General features: G+C 43.2%; 1 protein-coding gene across 1 annotated transcript in view; it reads right to left on the bottom strand.

Annotated features, from left to right (window-relative positions):
- Window positions 1-4,392: 4,392 nt before the first annotated feature.
- Window positions 4,393-18,339, bottom strand: part of OPTC (opticin) — a 59,910-nt gene continuing 45,963 nt past the window's right edge. Inside the window, exons 4-7 of the mRNA XM_075196043.1 lie at window positions 16,203-16,361; window positions 13,781-13,983; window positions 13,413-13,508; window positions 4,393-4,712 (exon numbers count right to left, since the gene is read on the bottom strand). Coding sequence (XP_075052144.1) covers window positions 4,545-4,712; window positions 13,413-13,508; window positions 13,781-13,983; window positions 16,203-16,361 — 626 coding nt within the window. The 3' untranslated portion in view covers window positions 4,393-4,544. The remainder of the gene's footprint in view (window positions 4,713-13,412; window positions 13,509-13,780; window positions 13,984-16,202; window positions 16,362-18,339) is intronic.

The following is an 18,339-nucleotide window of genomic DNA, read 5'->3' as shown; positions in this document are numbered from 1 at the left end:
GGGGGGACTGCCCTGCATATCTATAGGGAGGGGGGGGGGGAACTGCCCTGCATATCTATAGGGAGGGGGGGGGGAACTGCCCTGCATATCTATAGGGAGGGGGGGGAACTGCCCTGCATATCTATAGGAAGGGGGGGAACTACCCTGCATATCTATAGAGAGGGGGGGAACTACCCTGCATATCTATAGGGAGGGGGGGGGACTACCCTGCATATCTATAGGGAGGGAGAGGGGGGACTGTCATGCATATGTATAGGGAGGGAGAGGGGGGCTGTCATACAAATCTATAGGGTTGGAGGGTGGTCTGCCATGAAAATCTATAGGGAGGTAGAGAGGTTGATATGTATGAAGGAGGGCAGAGGAGGGGGGCTGATATATGTGACTGGGGGAGTTTTGAGGTGACCGGGGGGGGGGGGATAGCTAGCTAGCAGAGTGGAGGTAAGGAAAATAGCTGCAAGGGGGATGGATGCAGGGTGGGAGGTAAAGAAAATGGCTGCAGCAGGGGTTAAGGAAAATGGCTGTGCGGGGGGGGGGGGGGGTTGTGGTTAAGGAAAATAGAGCAGCTTTGGGGGGCAGAATCTCATGATTGTGTGGTGGTCATATGGGTGGTCTCAGCAATCACTAGAATACTAAATATTAGTGAGATGGGGCTGGTAGAGGTTTGTATTTGATTGACAACAAATATTCAGATATTGCTTATATATGCCTGTCCAATGGGGTACTTTTAGCTGGCCATAATGGAGTGTTTTGTTTTAACTAAAGGGCCTAATCATTCAGGGTTTGCATTATAATACATTTTTGCATTTTCAAAACAGGACGCCAACTTTCCAGAAGCCAACGAGAGGATAACAAAGTTGCAAGAGAGAAGAGCAAGGACAGGTAAGAGACAATGGCACAATCTGTCTAAATTTGAATGCTGGAGAATACACCTGAACATTCATATTCAGGAGTGTTCCTATACACCTATATATTCGGAGGAGGGGGGGAGGGGGGCGCTGCCGCCGTATTAGCCTAGGGCGGCCAGAACCCTTAATCAGGCCCTGAGTGACAGCTACGGGAGAGAGGAGGTTGCTGGGGCCCGGCGGATTGGTAAGTTTATGCGTTCTTTGTTTTTTTTTATGTCTGGCTCGCGGCACCCCAGTGACAGCGCCGCGGCACCCCTGGGAGCCGCGGCGCACAGTTTGGGAACCGCCGTTCTAAGCAGTATGAAACTTTTCTGTGATTTCGTTTGGGATTCCGGATACAATTCTAAATTACCACTTGATACAGTTCTGCTTTGTTTATACACAATTTATGTGAGTGATTAAAAACTCTGCAGATCTCCAAAATGGAAGGGGTTGTTGTTGTTTTTACTTTGAGTATAATCAGGGCCATCTTAACAACATTATGGGCCCCCGGGCAAAGCAGTGCACCGGGGCCCCTAGATATAGATATATAGATGTATACAGATATAGATATAGATATATAGATGTATACAGATACAGATATAGATATATAGATGTATACAGATACAGATATAGATATAGATATAAAGAGATAGAGATATATAGAGCTAGAGGTACTTGCTCAGTGCCCCTTGAAGGTTTTTTTTGCAGGTTTTTTTCTTATGCAGTATTATCTATTCTCATTAAGAGCCGTGCCTATAGGGCCCCCTTGCCCCTGGGGCCCCCGGGCAGCTGCCCATCGTGCCCAATGGAAAAGATGGCCCTGAGTATAATACAAACATAACTAGTGCAATGCTTTTGGGCTCCTTAGTCATCTCCTGTTGTGTTCATTTTGTAGTAAAAGACAAGAGATGTCCTGTATATCAGATGATTAAAGTGATATTATTGCTATGCTGCATAACCTGCAAAGTGTTAACAGTATTAACGTAATCAACATTGCCAGGTCTCCAAAAGCAATTCAGACTAGTATCTCTTCTAGATCTCTGGGGTTTCCCTCCTCCTTTTCTATTCTGCAGGCTGATTTAGTGTGCCTGGTCAGACCCTGCACAGAATCCTAATAGAAACAGGAGGTGCCTGCAGTGCACAGGGAGATCCCAGTCCCCTGCCCCCACCTTACGCCACATGTCACTGCTCACTCTGCGGCAACAGGACGCATTGCTGATTATTACAGCTGTTATTGCATCAGCACAATGGAGAGGCTGCAATTCAGGAGTTGGGTTTCCAATTCCAGCAAGTCTTATGACCTTGCAAAGTAGGGAGAAAAATGTATTTATTTGTGTTAGGGAAGATGAAGAAGCATGCAACAGTTGTATGTGCGAACAAATATTGTGACAGTATGTAGCTATACATGTATAAATTATTTGTTTAGACACAGGCTGCATGTGTTTCTTTGAATACTCGGTGCTGTAATTATGTATTTCCACGCATTTCAAAGAGTTGCTCTTCTATAATGACATTGTGGACATAATTATTGTGTGCCGTTTCTCTCTGTTATTTTGTACCTAGTTCCTTCATCTGTGAGAGGTCTTCTATCTTTGTAAGTCGACTGTCTCCTGTGTGTTCAGTCTGTGTGCCCCTGGGCTCAGCACTCAGACTGATCAATATGTGAGATCCTGGCTGAAAGTCACCTTCACGCAAAACGGGAGGAGGGGGTAATGTGTGCTATGTTGTGTGTGGGCTGTTCGTATGCTTATGTGAGCTGTGTGCAGCATTATGACCTTTTTTTTTGCTTTTCCTTCTCTCTCATTGAAATGCACAGGTTGTCATTAATGCGAGTGTGTATATGTCCTTATTGCTACATAATGCATGCAGGACAGGTACTGTATTTAATTATATCATATTAATGGTATATTTACCAGCCTCACTCCACATGATAATTATAATTATTTACATTATATCAATAATTGAGTATAATGATTAGAAAATCTGTAGTACCAAGCTGTTGATATAGCAGCTGCATTACAAGTTATCACTTATTTTAAAAAAAACAAGCTCTACTGAGGTGTTGCAGTTATTCTGTGACAGCTGAAATGGAGAGAGAGAATAAGAGAATGCATTTGGGAAGAAAGTAGGTTGACAATTGTTAAGAATCTGAAGTATATAGTAGACTAGAACAATTATCACTGTGATAATCAGTGTGAAAAGCTCCTTATGACTGTATAAAGTAATTGATGTCACTGCAGCAAAGCTGCCCATGGTAATATAGCCTAGATGTCCCTGATCTTTGTAGAGGACCAGTAAATCTAATGTACATATTTTATTGTAGAAGTGCTAATATTCTCAGACAGCCAAATACAGACACTCACATCCTAGCCTGCAAAGGGTACATATTTACTGGTAGAAGGTGACTGTAGTGCCTGAGGGCAGGGTCACACATGTTCTTTGGAATGTCACAATTTTCTAACCAGGAAATTATGGCACCTTGGAGAGATGATATGATCAGGTAGCGTAACATTAAAAAGATTGAGGGATGTGGAAAGAGGTGAATATTCCACAGAACAGTTTTAAAAAATTCGATCATTTCTAACTAGAAGGTGAAAACAGCTTAAGGGCTTTTTCACATACGCTAGTTAATGCTTATACACAGTATATCACCATGATAAATGTTTTTGTATACACATGCTATATATAACAATTGGCATATTGACAGAATACTGCTCTGGTCAACTTAGAGCTAGGTAAAGCACATAGGGCCTCATTTAGAGTCGGACGCAAAGTCCATTTTAGGCGCATCCTGCACATTTCCACTGATGGGGCATGAGCAGTAAGCAACGGTTCTCTGCAGTTTCGTCTGCTTTTCAGACGCAAATGTACACTGTGACAGCTTACGTCTCAGTACGAGGGAAAGGGTGGAACATGGAGTTATGTAGGCGTGACCGTGAATAATTCAGATACTATGAGCGTCTACCCTAGTCGAATCAAGACGCAGGCAGAACACACGTCAAAACAAGACTGAAAAAGTGCGGCAGGAATTAGGTGGCGCAAGTAGTTAGCTAGCTGCAGGAACCAGTGGCACCTTGGTAGGGTATTATGAGCGGGACACAACTGGGGTTACATGCAACTCGTAATACCCTACCAAGCTGCGGCACACTCCCACTCCTACTATTTCTTGTAAGTCTTAGATGCACATTGCGTTCGACTCTAAATGAAGCCCATAGTGTGGTTATTGAACCTGCCCATTTTTCATGAGTATTTTTGGGGAATCTTGTCCAAGCAGAAAATATTTGGACCTTTATAGCAGGGGCATTTTCTTCTGTACACACTAGTCTTCTTGTTTGTAAGCCCACTAAAGAGAGAAACAGGAAGCCTATCATGACTTCTATAGGATAATAGTATAGAATGGATGCATACATTTTCAAATATTTGCTTTAATATATATATATATATATATATATATATTGCAAGATACATGTTTATAACCTACTAGAAAAGTAAAATGGATAAGATGTTATTATGTGGTAGATTATTTATTCTTGTATTAAAATATAGGATGCAGAAAACTTAACACATGACATTTATAGCTGACCTATGGCACTTTGTTTTGGAAAACAAATCATTTCATCTAGCTTTATTTGATAGATGCATAGAGTACTCTGCTCATTAGTATTGCCCAGTGGGAAGACGAGGTAGACAGAAGTAGTCATTTGCAAATTTGCTCAGGTTTATTGGGTTTGCGTCCAGTCGGATATCCTCCAGAACACGCCTGATGAAAGTGAGATCCCGGCTGTCACAGAAAGTGTCTTTATGTATTGTCTGGATGTTGTTATTCTATGTACACAAAAAATGTTCAGTAAGTTATTAGTAAAGTTTTAAAAAATAATATTAAAACACTCAAAAATGTAAAGATTAAGATTGTCATACTCTAATATGTTGCAGTTAAAAATGTATTTATAAGCAGTCATAAGTATTTTTTTTATCAAGTTACTATAAAAATAGATACAGTTGGGTATTACTAAATCTCACGACAGGCCTTTATTTCAATACAACAAAGCTGTACAAGCCCAGGCATCAAAGACTGGCAACAGACCAGCATTTAACTAAATCTTGTGATGCATCCATTAATCATAGTCTTATTTTATTTATATGGCACCACAGAATCCGCAGCCCTGCACATTCAGCAAAAAAATAAACAGTACAAAATACAGATAAGAAAGAGGCAAGAGAAACAATAGAAAAAGTAAAAATCATTACAAGAGACAATAGAGAAAGCAACTACATAAGAAGACACAACTACAGCAAAGAGGCAATAGAGAACAAAGGAAACATTACAATGAGGAGATAGGAGATAGAGAGGTCCATGTTTGTGAGAAAAAAGATTAAGGCTGATAGGGGTGGAGGGAAGCTAGAGGTAGTAAGAGTGAGAGGAAGGAGCTGTTTAGGATGGGATGGGGTAGCAAATGGAGATTATAGGGGTGGAAGTGAAGGAGGGAATTGTCTTAGTATGGGGTAGGTTAGGCAAATGTGAAGAGGAGTTTGAAGGAGCAGCGCGTGAGGAATCCTGAAGGCGGGAGTATGAATAATCAGTAATACTTGCAATTGGTTTCAGTGACTTTAATGCTTTCTAACACTTTATCCTGACCAGACTGGATAGGGCATAGGAGGTGGAATTTTGGGTGAGAGTTAGGGCCCAGAGCAGTAAGGTTGCCCTGACCTCTCCCCAAATCAGATTTAGCAGTACAAGTATGACCATGACAAGAAATATACTGAACTTGCTTTTTTTTTTTTTTTTTTTTGCAATTAATGGAAGTATGAGGGTTATGTTTTGATTTATTATTGTTCCAAAATGTACGCATTTCAGTGGCTGGCCAGACCTGAATAAAGATAAGTGGCGTATGTGGTAAGGTCAGGTAACAGACTGAGTGACTTCCAGAGACCACATAGGGTACCAAGTATCAAAAGCAAACCAGAAGTAATGCTAGTTAACAGGCCAAGGTAATTTCTAGAGATCCCCATAATAATCAATGGGTAAATTAGCAACAGTCTCAGGCAACAGGACAAAGTCACTTCCAGAGATCAGAGCAGGAGCCAAGAGTCGAAAGAAAAGCCAGAAACATTGTCAGGAAACAGGCAAATGTTACTTCCAGAAATGAGAAGGAAATCAGGATTCAAAGGGCAAATCAGATACACAATCAGGTAACAGGCCAAGATCACTTCCAGAGATCAGGGCAGGAACTGGTATCCAGGAACAGAGTAACCTCCCCACTACATTTTCTGTGCTAGTTTCCGAGAAACCATCTTAAGTAGTATTGGTGTCTCATTAAGATCACAGTAAGCTTGTGTGTGTGTGTGTGTGTGGAGGGGAGGGGGGGGGGGGGGGGGGTTGGACTAAGCATGCCAAAGGTATATTAAAATTTATACTTAGTTTGCTAGAAGTGTTTGAAAAATGTCACTAAAAAGTCATACTGAGCATGCTCAAGATCTATGTTACAGACAGCAGCAAAGTCAGATGATCTTGACATCAGTGAAGGGTTATCGATAAATTCCAAACTTCGAACCTGACACAGTGGAGGGAATTCAAATGTAAAAAAAATCTATGCAAGGTGCCTCTGGATCAGCTGTGAGACACCTTGCGCAGAAATAATGCTCAATTTTCCTCATGTCCTATTGAGGTGCAAGCAAAAATTAGAGTTATTTTTTACCATAATAGCGGTAAATGTTCTGAGTAACATCGCGCCCAATTGAATCCACCCACTGAACTTGAAGCACACGACAATGTCAGAATCCAGAACCATGTTTGGAGATAAGGGGCATGAAAGACATTAACAAACGTTAATGAAATAAAAAATAAAAATATAAAGACTTAGTTGCTACAAAGGCAATAATAATTGCTCTATATCAGATGTAGGAAGAAAGCAACGCTCTAATTCTGGACTCATCAATATTCTAGAACAAAGCAATTAGTAAGAGCGCTATATTTTGCTCATCTGCCTATAATTAATTATAAGCAGTAATAAAACTTTACCAAAGTGCATCAAGTATTAGATTAGTTTTATTGTAAAAATTCTAAAATATGATACCTTTAGTAAATAAAATATGTTTCATATAGTCCCTCAACAGTCCAGAATAGTGTCTCTCACCTTTTGAACTTGGCAGCTAAATAGTCGCAAATGTCGTGGACATGTAATATATGAGGAGCTTTTATGAGAGTTTAATGGCATCGTATTGAGGTGGGTTAATGGCCTCTGATTAATTTCTGTTATTTGCATAATTCATGTTGATTTTAGTGTTCATATGAAAGTTACTAAAGTTATCATATTTTATAGTTTTTACAATACAGCTAACGTAATGCTTGACTCACTTTTTAAAATCTTACTACTGCTTATGATTAACTAAATGTGGATGAGCATGATATAGCACTCTTACCAGTTCCTTTCTTTATTAACAAATGGCAGACAGTAGGACATCAAATCAGTGAAGTAGAAGAAACAAATGTAATTTTAAGGTGGAGAAACCAGCTGGACATCAGTGGATCCTCAAAAGGGACAAGCATCTCAGGACACTCTGGTGAGTCAGGCATCTTGGGAATCTGTGATTACACAGGCATCTCCAGACTCTCTCATTAGTCAGGAATTTCAGGAACCTCTGGTAAGACCGGCAGTGCTGGATCAGGATCAGAACTAATAACAATGGTCAGCAGAATGGTTGGTTGTCGAAACAGGAGCTCCACAGACAGGATATTTAGTCCCAGAGGCCAGGAGAGAAAGGTCCTAAAGAATAGAGGCCAAGGCAACAGGGTCAACAACCTCGGATGCCAGGGCAACAGTGACAACTGGACTCTCAGGTGGCCATGAACGTGTATGGCCCTCTAGTGGGGCATTTGTCTTTAGGGCTTCTGGAAGTGCAGTTATCTCTGGGGAAAATGGAGGAGCAGTCATCTTGTGGCCATCTGGTGGAGCAGTTGTCTTAAGTACGTTTAGTAGATGTCACGATACAACGTAGAAATACAGCTAAAGAGCCATGAATAGGTGAAGAAACAAACGATGTTTATTGTTGGCAAATATAAACAGGTGATGAAATCATAAGTTTGCAGAAATACCAGATATTCAGCAGTTGCAGGTAAATGGAAGGTGAGGGTAGATTCCAGGCAGCATATACAGGGAAATGCACAGGTAAGTCCCAGGTTCACAAATGAAACAGATCAGCAGAATGAATGATGAGATCCTAATGCAGTAGAATTACATGAACAATGCAGGAGGAAGAATCACCACAGGGTGTAACCACAGGATATGACATCAATGACCAGCTATGTGTGTTGGGAGTGACAGGTATATAAAGGGAAATGAGAACACACCCAGGTGCATGGAATAATTAGTGAACAGTGTTAACTCCTAAGGTACTAGGAGCACAACAGGCACAAAATGAACACAAAATAGTAAAGTCTGATAGTCCAGGTTAGGAGCTGCCAGGCAAATCGTGACAGTACCCCCTCCCTTAAGGGCGGATTCCAGACGCCCAATTACCAGACATGTGTGAGTTCATCGGAATCATAGTCCAGAATTGGGGGCCTGGCAGAAAAGTCCTCGTCCATGGGTGGAGAGGCAAAGGAGACCATGCCAGATGGAAGTTGAAGCACCATAGAACCTCCTTTCTTTTTACGTCCTCCCCTTTTTCGGGACTTCCTTGGAGTTGGGACCTGAACCAAGTGGGTGGAACACAAAGATAGTTCTCGGACTGCTGTGCTGGGTAGTGTTGACAAAAACACAGGTGACCCACAAGATGGCACTGCAGGGGTTGGAGAAAACTTTTCGATTACTGCCTCAACAAACAATTGTAAGTCCCATAGTATGGAATGATCCGTTTCAATAAATGGATTTGCCCATTCCAAAGCTTCTCCTTTAAAATACGAAATAAGGAACAGTACCCGTCCCTTAGGGTTGTTAACAAGCTCTGGTACAGAGGGAATATAGGAGGCAGCAAATTTCAGAAGGGCACAAAGTTGGGAAATGTGCCCCTCAAAGAAAGGCAACGGCTCAGACTTGGCACCCTCAGCACAAGATGACTCGGACTTGGCAACAGACTTGACAGGGGACCCGGACTGGGTGGCAGGCTTGGCAGGAGGCCCGGACTGGGCGGCAGACTTGGCAGCAGGCCCGGACTGGGCAGCAGACTTGGCAGCAGGCCCGGACTGGGCGGCAGACTTGGCAGCAGGCCCGGACTGGGCGGCAGACTTGGCAGCAGGCCCGGACTGGGCGGCAGACTTGGCAGCAACAGCACTGTGAGAAGCCTGGGGGCAGACAGCACTGTGAGAAGCCTGAGAGCAGACAGCACTGTGAGAAGCCTCAGAGCAGCTCGGGCTGAACCGCATGGACAGACAACTCGGGCTGAACCGCATGGACCGGCAACTCTGGAGCGGACTGCAAGGGCAGCGCCCCCTCTTGAGTTGACTGTAAGGGCAGCGCTCCCTCTGAAGAAGACTGCAAGGGCAGCGCCCCCTCTGGAGAAGACTGTAAGGGCAGCGCCCCCTCTGGAGAAGACTGTAAGGGCAGCGCCCCCTCTGGAGCAGACTGTAAGGGCAGCGCCCCCTCTTGAGCAGACTGTTGGGGCAGCGCTCCCTCTGGAGAAGACTGTAAGGGCAGCGCCCCCCCATTGAGCAAATGGTAAGGGCAGCACCCCCTCTGGAGAAGATGGTAGGGGCAGCACGCCCTCTGGAGAGGACTGTAAGGGCAGCGCCCCCTCTGGAGAAGTCTTTAAGGGCAGCGCCCCCTCTGGAGAAGTCTTTAAGGGCAGCGCCCCCTCTGGAGAAGACTGTAAGGGCAGCGCCCCCTCTGGAGAAGACTGTAAGGGCAGCGCCCCCTCTGGAGAAGACTGTAAGGGCAGCGCCCCCTCTGGAGAAGACTGTAAGGGCAGCGCCCCCTCTGAAGCAGACTTTAAGGGCAGCACCCCTTCTGGAGCAGACTGTAGCTCAGGAACAGAGACAGCGGCTGAAGACTCGGAACTGGAGACAGCGGCTGAAGACTCGGAACTGGAGACAGAGGCTGAAGACTCGGAACTGGAGACAGAGGCTGAAGACTCGGAACCGGAGACAGAGGCTGAAGACTCGGAACCGGAGACAGAGGCTGAAGACTTGGAACCGGACACAGTGGCAGGAGACTCGGGACCGGACACAGTGGCAGGAGACTCGGGACCGGACACAGTGGCAGGAGACTCGGGACCGGACACAGTGGCAGGAGACTCGGGACCGGACACAGTGGCAGGAGACTCGGGACCGGACACAGTGGCAGGAGACTCGGGACCGGACACAGTGGCAGGAGACTCGGGACCGGACACAGTGGCAGGAGACTCGGGACCGGACACAGTGGCAGGAGACTTGGGACCGGACACAGTGGCAGGAGACTCGGGACCGGACACAGTGGCAGGAGACTCAGGACCGGACATAGTGGCAGGAGACTCAGGACCGGACACAGTGGCAGGAGACTCTGAGCAAGAGGCAGAGGCTGGCACCTCGGAGCAAGAGGCAGAGGCTGGCACCTTGGAGCAAGAGGCAGAGGCTGGCACCTCGGCACAGGAGACAGAGGCTGGCACCTCGGCACAGGAGACAGAGGCTGGCACCTCGGCACAGGAGACAGAGGCTGAGACCTCGGCACAGGATACAGAGGCTGGGACCTCGGCACAGGAGACAGATGGAGCTGGCGCCTCAGGACAGGCGGCTGGAGCTGGCGCGTCAGGACAGGAGGCTGGAGCGGGCGCCTCAGGGCAGGCGGCTGGAGCTGGCAGATTGGATCTCTTCCCAGAGAACAGGAATGGTGGAGCATAAACAAATTTGGAATGCCGAGAGGAAACAACAGGGGATGGTTCAGTAAGGTGACGTGGTCTACGGATGGGACAGTCCTGCAAGAAATGTGCATTGCTGCCACAGTAGAGACACAACTTGTTTGTTATTCTGCGACGCCGTTCCTCTTCGGTAAGATGGGGGCATGGACCACCTGTGAACTGGGAATTTGTTACCCCATAGTTCTTAGAAAACAGCAAATTTGTAGAAGCACTTTTAAGAGGTGCTGTTTGCACAGGTTCATCAGCAGAGAAGGTGGATTGAGACAGATCAGCAGCTTCTGAATTAGGAGGGACAGAATCTGACAGTCTCCTGAGTGGGTCCAAAAGCAACGTAGAAAATTTAGCCAGCTGGGAACGTAGCAAGATAATGTCCATCTGTAAAGTTTGTAGCAGTGGCAATTCCAAGTTTGGTGAAACAGACATGTTCCAAAAAATAAATGAAAAATTGATTGCAGAACAAAAAGGTTCCAGAATAAAAACTTTCACCTGACTCCTAAGCTGTTTGTGGGCTGGTCATACTGTCACGATTCAACGTAGAAATACAGCTAAAGAGCCATGAATAGGTGAAGAAACAAACGATGTTTATTGTTGGCAAATATAAACAGGTGATGAAATCATAAGTTTGCAGAAATACCAGATATTCAGCAGTTGCAGGTAAATGGAAGGTGAGGGAAGATTCCAGGCAGCATATACAGGGAAATGCACGGGTAAGTCCCAGGTTCTTAAATGAAACAGATCAGCAGAATGAATGATGAGATCCTAATGCAGTAGAATTACAGGAACAATGCAGGAGGAAGAATCACAGGGTGTCACCACAGGATATGACATCAATGACCAGCTATGTGTGTTGGGAGTGACAGGTATATAAAGGGAAATGAGAACACACCCAGGTGCATGGAATAATTAGTGAACAGTGTTAACTCCTAAGGTACTAGGAGCACAACAGGAACAAAATGAACACAAAATAGTAAAGTCTGATAGTCCAGGTTAGGAGCTGCCAGGCAAATCGTGACAGTAGAGCGTCAATGTCTAGGCACTCATGCAGAGAATCCAGACCCAAAGTTTGAAACTCATGCAGTGAGCTAGGGTTGGATTCTGTGGTCAAATCCAGAATGCCTTTACTTATGGATCTGGAGATACCACAGGAGCAAGAGCTGGTCACTCCTGCAGCGAGTCAGGAGCTGAGGCTCCATTCTGTGGTCAATACCAGAATGTCTGTTCTAGTGAAACTGAAGGTGCCACTAACATCAGTCAGATGATGCTGGAGGTGCTGTGGTTGCTCCAGAAGAATCCATATTAGGCCAACTTATTTAGTTACTTATTTAGAGATCTGTCAGAGTTTACAGGATTTAGTATGATATGTATTTGCAGGGAAGAATTCCAGTAGTTGGAACTCTGAATAGCAGCATTGGATATGTAGAATCACAGGCACTCCAAAGCAATGTCAGATAACAGACACAGATCACTTTCAGGGATCAGAGCATGATCCAGGAAATAATAATCAAAGGGCAAATAAGATGCAATGCTAGGTATCAGTCCAAGGTCATTTCCAAAGTTCAGGGTAGGAACCAGGAATCACAGCAGCACGCCAGAAAAAGAAAAAGTGAACTACTGTTGAACCCCAAATATCTGCCAGAAGTCATCTTATTAGGTGTGGAAACCATTAGGATAAGATACAGCTTACCAGGGTCGGACTGGTCCACCGGGAAATCCCGAGTGGGTCTCACTGCCTGAGGGATCCATATACCACTCCTATCACTGCCCTGTTACACACCGGAGCCACCTGCCACTTGCAGTAGTCCTCTGTGACTCAGGAGGTGGGTGCTGTTGTCATTTTGAGTACTGGAAATTGAGGCCCCAGTAGAGCGGTCTCTGTCAGCTTCAACTGGCTATGACTAAGATACATTGGCATTACAACTGCAGACAGCTCTGCACATTAAACAGGTAAGTGGGCGGTTGTCGGGGGAGAGGTAGCAGCCTCTTCAGTGTGGAGAGCACTGGGTATCTAGTTGAAACAGCAAATATGCCAAACCCATTGTGTATGCAATAATTTCAGCTCTACTCTACTACATTCTTTATTCTGAACCACTTCCTATACATTTCCCACTCTATATCCAGCCTTAATTGTTGTATCTGTCAATTTGAAATATTTTAAAATATGTTTTTAACAGTTCGGTTGGTTAATGTTTTCGCAATTGGAAAAAATTGTGTAAAAAGGAAAAGCATTAAATTGTCCCTGTGGATAGGCTCAGGCCAATAGGTGGGGAATAAGGTTCTACTGTACACAGTGACCTCTTTTTCACATGTAAGTGGGTGATTGCCAGAGAAGAGATAACAGCGTGTGTGGTGGAGAGGCCTCTAGTGATCAGGTTGCCCAAGGGTGCGCAGCATGGGCCGGGAGTTACGGACACCAGTATGTACCTCCAGTGGCTGGCTATGCCCTTCGTAGTGGCTCACATATTATTTCATGGGCCCATACCATTGCATTCCCCTGGTAAGCTCTTCTTGCTCCAGTCCAACACTACAGCCTACTGTGAGTAGAGTGGATTTGCATTGAGCCATGTGATATTATCTTTCATAATGAATTGTTGTTCTACAGAAAAGATTAATTAAAGTGAGGTTTAGAGAGTTTATATGTGGACTAACTTGGGAACGTTTTTCACAGAGAGACAGAAAAAAGTAAACATTTCTGGATACCTGGAGATGAAGGGAGCGAAGACTGACTGGAAGAGAAACAGGAACATAGTCTAGTTTGTTGTTTGACAAGTACAAAAACTGCAACTTTGTGAGATCCTGCAAAAAAATTAAAACAATTTAGTATCATGGACACCCAGCAAAAGATAATAAATGGTTAACATTCTTCTATAGACTTCAAACTGTTTTGACTATATATTAATTGTATTTATTTTGATTTATAATTTGTATCCACACTATGTTCTATGTCTGATTTTTTTTTCTCATGTATTATAAGCTGCTGGTAGCAAGAAGAAGAGATTATAGTTGGCCCACAAGATCAGCATCTTATACTGTTTGAGGTGTTAGTGACTTTTTGTTGAATAAGTCACCTTGAAAGACTCTGTCCGAATCCCAGAGTTTTGCAGCTGATTGAGTTGGGCATCTAATTTAGTAAGGCTTGAGGGCAACTCGGGCAAACCTCTCAGCTGGTTCTCAGTCAGAATAAGTTCCTGGAGTGAGGGCAGCAGGTGAAAAGCATCATCGTCGATCTTGGACAGAAAGTTACTGGAGAGATCCACATGTTTCAGTTTGTCTAGAAACAGACAGAGATGAGAGGTCATGGAGAACAATTGTGTGAACTACTGTAAGAAAATAATTTATCAAGCCTAGTTAGATCATTGAGCAGAACCATTGGCTAGAGGACAATAAATGGAAAAAAGTAATATACACTATGGGCCTGATTCAGAGAGGAACACAAGCATAAGCATAACAATTGAAAAATTTGCGCACAAGTGTATGCATATTCAGAGTTAAAGATGCAATCAGGTCTCAATGAGTTGCAGATGCATCTGCTTGAAAACACACACTCCTCAGACACTTACAAAAAACTTTTATTTTGTATGTTCGGAATGCAATTATTATGAAGCATCATTGAATAACCTAGATAATACAGCAGGAACAACTTCCCGTCATGCTTACAAAAAAATTCATTTTTTTTTTCTTTGCTGCAACACGCCGGCAAATCAAAATCTATGGCCGTGCGACTACTAAAGTCTCAAAAGGTTTTTGTCATCACCATCATCATCTACTACTTACACTTGCCCCTGGCTACCTGCAAATAAACTGCTTTATCAGTCATATCAGTTACTATGCCCCAATCTGAATCCGTAAGCAAAAGTGCCAATCACGCCTTTTCAGGTGTAAGGAGTCATAAGTGCCCAAAAAATCACAGGTCTGAATAGAAGCAGTTGCATACGTCTACTCTATGGGCTGCAAATACGTATGTCTCTGAATCTGGCTTATGTTATTTTAAGTGCTTTGTAAATTTTGCCATTTCATTTTGTCGACTAAAAGATGATGACTGCGGGTGATTTATAGTAAGCAAAATTTCACATCAGACCGAAAAGTTAGATTTTTGGTGAATGCTTGGGAATGCAAAGGTGGCAGCTTTGTGGATGAGCACGAACTGTAGCTGAGCAAAGGGTGAATTGAGGTAGGCTGTAGGTATTACCACATAGGCACACTGCAGCTGAAAAAGCGCAAAAATTAAATTGTGATTTTACAAGTCTTATATTAAAAAACAACCCACCTTAACATACTAAGCTGTTAAAAAAATTTATATTGTGGGTCATTGTGTGTTAGACTTATGTCTGTCCTTTGCGTAAGATACAAATTTTCGTACTGTTGTACAAAATTGTCCCTCGATTAGACGTGGATGCAGGCGCAGATACACCTATCTCTTGCAGGTGCTGGAGGCCTAGAGCAAATATATGCGATGATGATAACTATCAACCACACTATCTAGCCGCTTGTATTAATAATACATTATTCTCTCTTGTGGATCTGACAGCATTTCCCTATTTGTACAACACAATGTTTTTGTGTCCACCTCAAAATGAGCCCCATTGTAAATATCATCAGAGAGATTGTTATCACACCATAGAATGTGCACTGAAGCCTGAACACTGCCATTTCTGCTACACATTAAGGAGCAGTGTTCACTACTTACATACTGAGTGGGAATTTGGGGGGAACCGCTCTGAAGAGGTACATCAGAGGGGGCACAATTTACTAGCAGGATCTATAAAAAGATGTGTGTGCCTTTAAACATAACTGATATTTTAGCTCAGTAAAAATATATATATTTTTATAAGTACATTTATCTGACTTGTTCTATGGAAACCCCATACCATCTGAACCCACATGTGCGCTTCCAAAAAATATCATATTAAATATAGTGGGTTGACTAACAATTCCCTGAGATTTGTAAATTAGTATAAATACAATTATGAAATTAAAAAATGCTTTCATAAGAGTTAAAGCATGCAAGAAAATCACAAACTGCCTCATTGCTAAGAAAAATTCCCACACTGATCTCAAACCTCATATAAACAATGGTCTTGAAATCTAACCAGCTTATTCTGGCCGGTTATTTAAAAGAATTAAAAAGAATATAATGTAATGGCATAAACAAGTGATGCTAGTATGTATATACTCCTATAAATAATGTCCGTGTAAACAGAATGAGTTCTGATTTTATTGCTTTAGTGTTCATTAGGAAAACCTGTATATTATAATCAAAAATGCACCCAATACTATCAATTCTTACAGATGTTAGAAATAACCTCTAATATATTTGATCTATATAAAAGCATTCAACCTACAGCCTCATATAAGAGCCTATGTAGACCACAGTAACTTCACCAAAGTTAACAATTCTATTGTACATGCAACAATTTTAACACATAAACCAAGTTTTGTAGGATACAGAGAAAACTACTCCAAACCCCAATAACTAATAGCTGTACATACTCAGTCCTGCAAAGTCTTTAGTTCGAATTTGACTGATCTTGTTAAATCGTGCATACAAGTAAGTAGTCTCCTTGGGTAATGAGGGGATAGTTGTCAGGTCGACATCATCACAATATACAGAGGTTCCGAGACACACACACACTAAGCAGGTTGGAAGACCTGAATTGATGGGGAAAAAAACATGTTAGTACTGACTGGTCTGTATAATGGAATTCCAAATGTTCTGTAAGGAGAAGTGATATTCATTACAGTCTTTGTTGTCAGACATTAAAAAGAATTGTACAGAATATTATTCAGTGGTTTTTTTTTTACTAAAGAAAAAAAGTTATACAGTAGTCAGATTGACTTTAAGACCCATCACTTAACAGGGGCTTACTCCCTGACTACTTAAATACCTCCTGGGTTCAAGTGCATTCAGCAACGTATGATCCATCTCAATCAAAAGATTGTCATATTTCCAAAATTCTGCTATTTTACGTATCTGTTTACATTTTCTTAAAGTGTATAGTACACAGTGATGGTGTGGAAAGCAGTATTTAATATACACTATAATGGAAGAGCCACACCAATGTGAAGTATGTAAAAATGATGCAATATGTAAAATGCTGAAAATATACTCATGAGAAGAGGTTATTAATGCACCTATATGGGTCTGTGGACATTTAGGGACCGATTCCAACCTTAGCGGAATGCTGCGGATTGCTCGTGAAAGCACATCACAGTGATGCAACATTGCATATTTTTTTCTCGTACCACATACAAGTATGCAGGAAAATCTGTGATGTTGGGGTCTCGTAGTACCCATAAATGTGCACTGCCGGACATTGTGGTGATGTCCACGGGCACATCACCAAGAATTGAATCAGACCCTTACTGTTGTATGTTCTGACTATTCATCAATATCAAGCTGTGAAGATCCATAGGTTAGGATTACAACAGTTTGACATTTCATAACTATGGATCAAGTACATAGCTGCCTACTTTCCCGGAATGTCCAGGAGACTCACAAATTTGTAGGAGTTCCTGGTTTCCCGGGAGTGCAGTGTTACCTCCATCATCTAGCTCACTTCTCTTGTGAGGGCGGGCCCTAATGACGCGATTTACAGCGAATCGTATCATTCTAGCCAAGCTTCCAGCTGTATTCTCCCTCAAATCATGTCATTTGAGCAGCAGGGACCTAATGACACAATCCACACGGCCGTGCCACGTCACTCAGCAACAGGATCTCCCCTCTGGGATCTCCCGGAGGAGAGATCCTAAAGCTTGGCAAGAATCAGTGTCGGACTGGGGCATGAAGGAACCACCGGGGGACTGCAACATTATGGGCCCACCAGAAGGGGTGTAGTCAGCCATCATAGAGGCGAGACCAGACACTAGAGGGGGAGTAGTCAGCCCACGAACGACAGCTAGCACCATAATGTAGTATATAAAGAATGCAGTGTGTATATAAAGAGTCTTGACCTGCCCCTTAGATTGGGCAGAGCAGTCACCAAAATTGTCCCACTAGACCTAGCTTGGCTAACCTGTGGCACTCTAGGTGTTGTGAAACTACAAGCCCCATCATGCTTTGCCATTATATAGCAGCTTATTGCTGGAGGGGTATACTGGAACTTGTCGTTTCACAAGACCTGGAGTGCCACAGGTTAGCCAAGCCTCCACTAGACTCAGAACATTTGACAGACTGTCCTACCTGTTCTTGTCACTTTTACCACCTGTGGCTGCTGGTTTCTTTAGGTGTGGCTTGTCTGGATCCTGGAATCTTGTGGGCCCTATTTGGAAAAAAAATGGGTACATTTAGAAAATTCCAACCAGCCCCAGCGTTAAATCAATAGGACCTTCAATTAATACTTAGGCTTTTCTCCAGCCCCAACATTAAAATAATAGTATTCCCATTTAACAAACCTATTTCCCTCCCTCCAAACAGCCCCTGCAATAAATTAATCACATTTACGTATAATAAATATACCTATTTCCTGCAACTGTCACTGCTATTAAATAATTCATATTCACATTTAATAAATAGACCTCATGCTCCTCAAACTCAGCCCCACATTCAATCAATAGCCCTCAAACCATCCCATCTTAAAGTAATAGTCCCCACTATAAAATTAAATTGCCCCACCTTCATCCTACAAAC

Source organism: Mixophyes fleayi, chromosome 2 (assembly GCF_038048845.1).
Source record: "Mixophyes fleayi isolate aMixFle1 chromosome 2, aMixFle1.hap1, whole genome shotgun sequence".
In the NCBI taxonomy this organism is placed as follows: Eukaryota; Metazoa; Chordata; class Amphibia; order Anura; family Limnodynastidae; genus Mixophyes; species Mixophyes fleayi.
The sequence above is the reverse complement of the archived record's forward strand: the minus strand, read 5'-3'. Positions and strand labels throughout refer to the sequence as shown.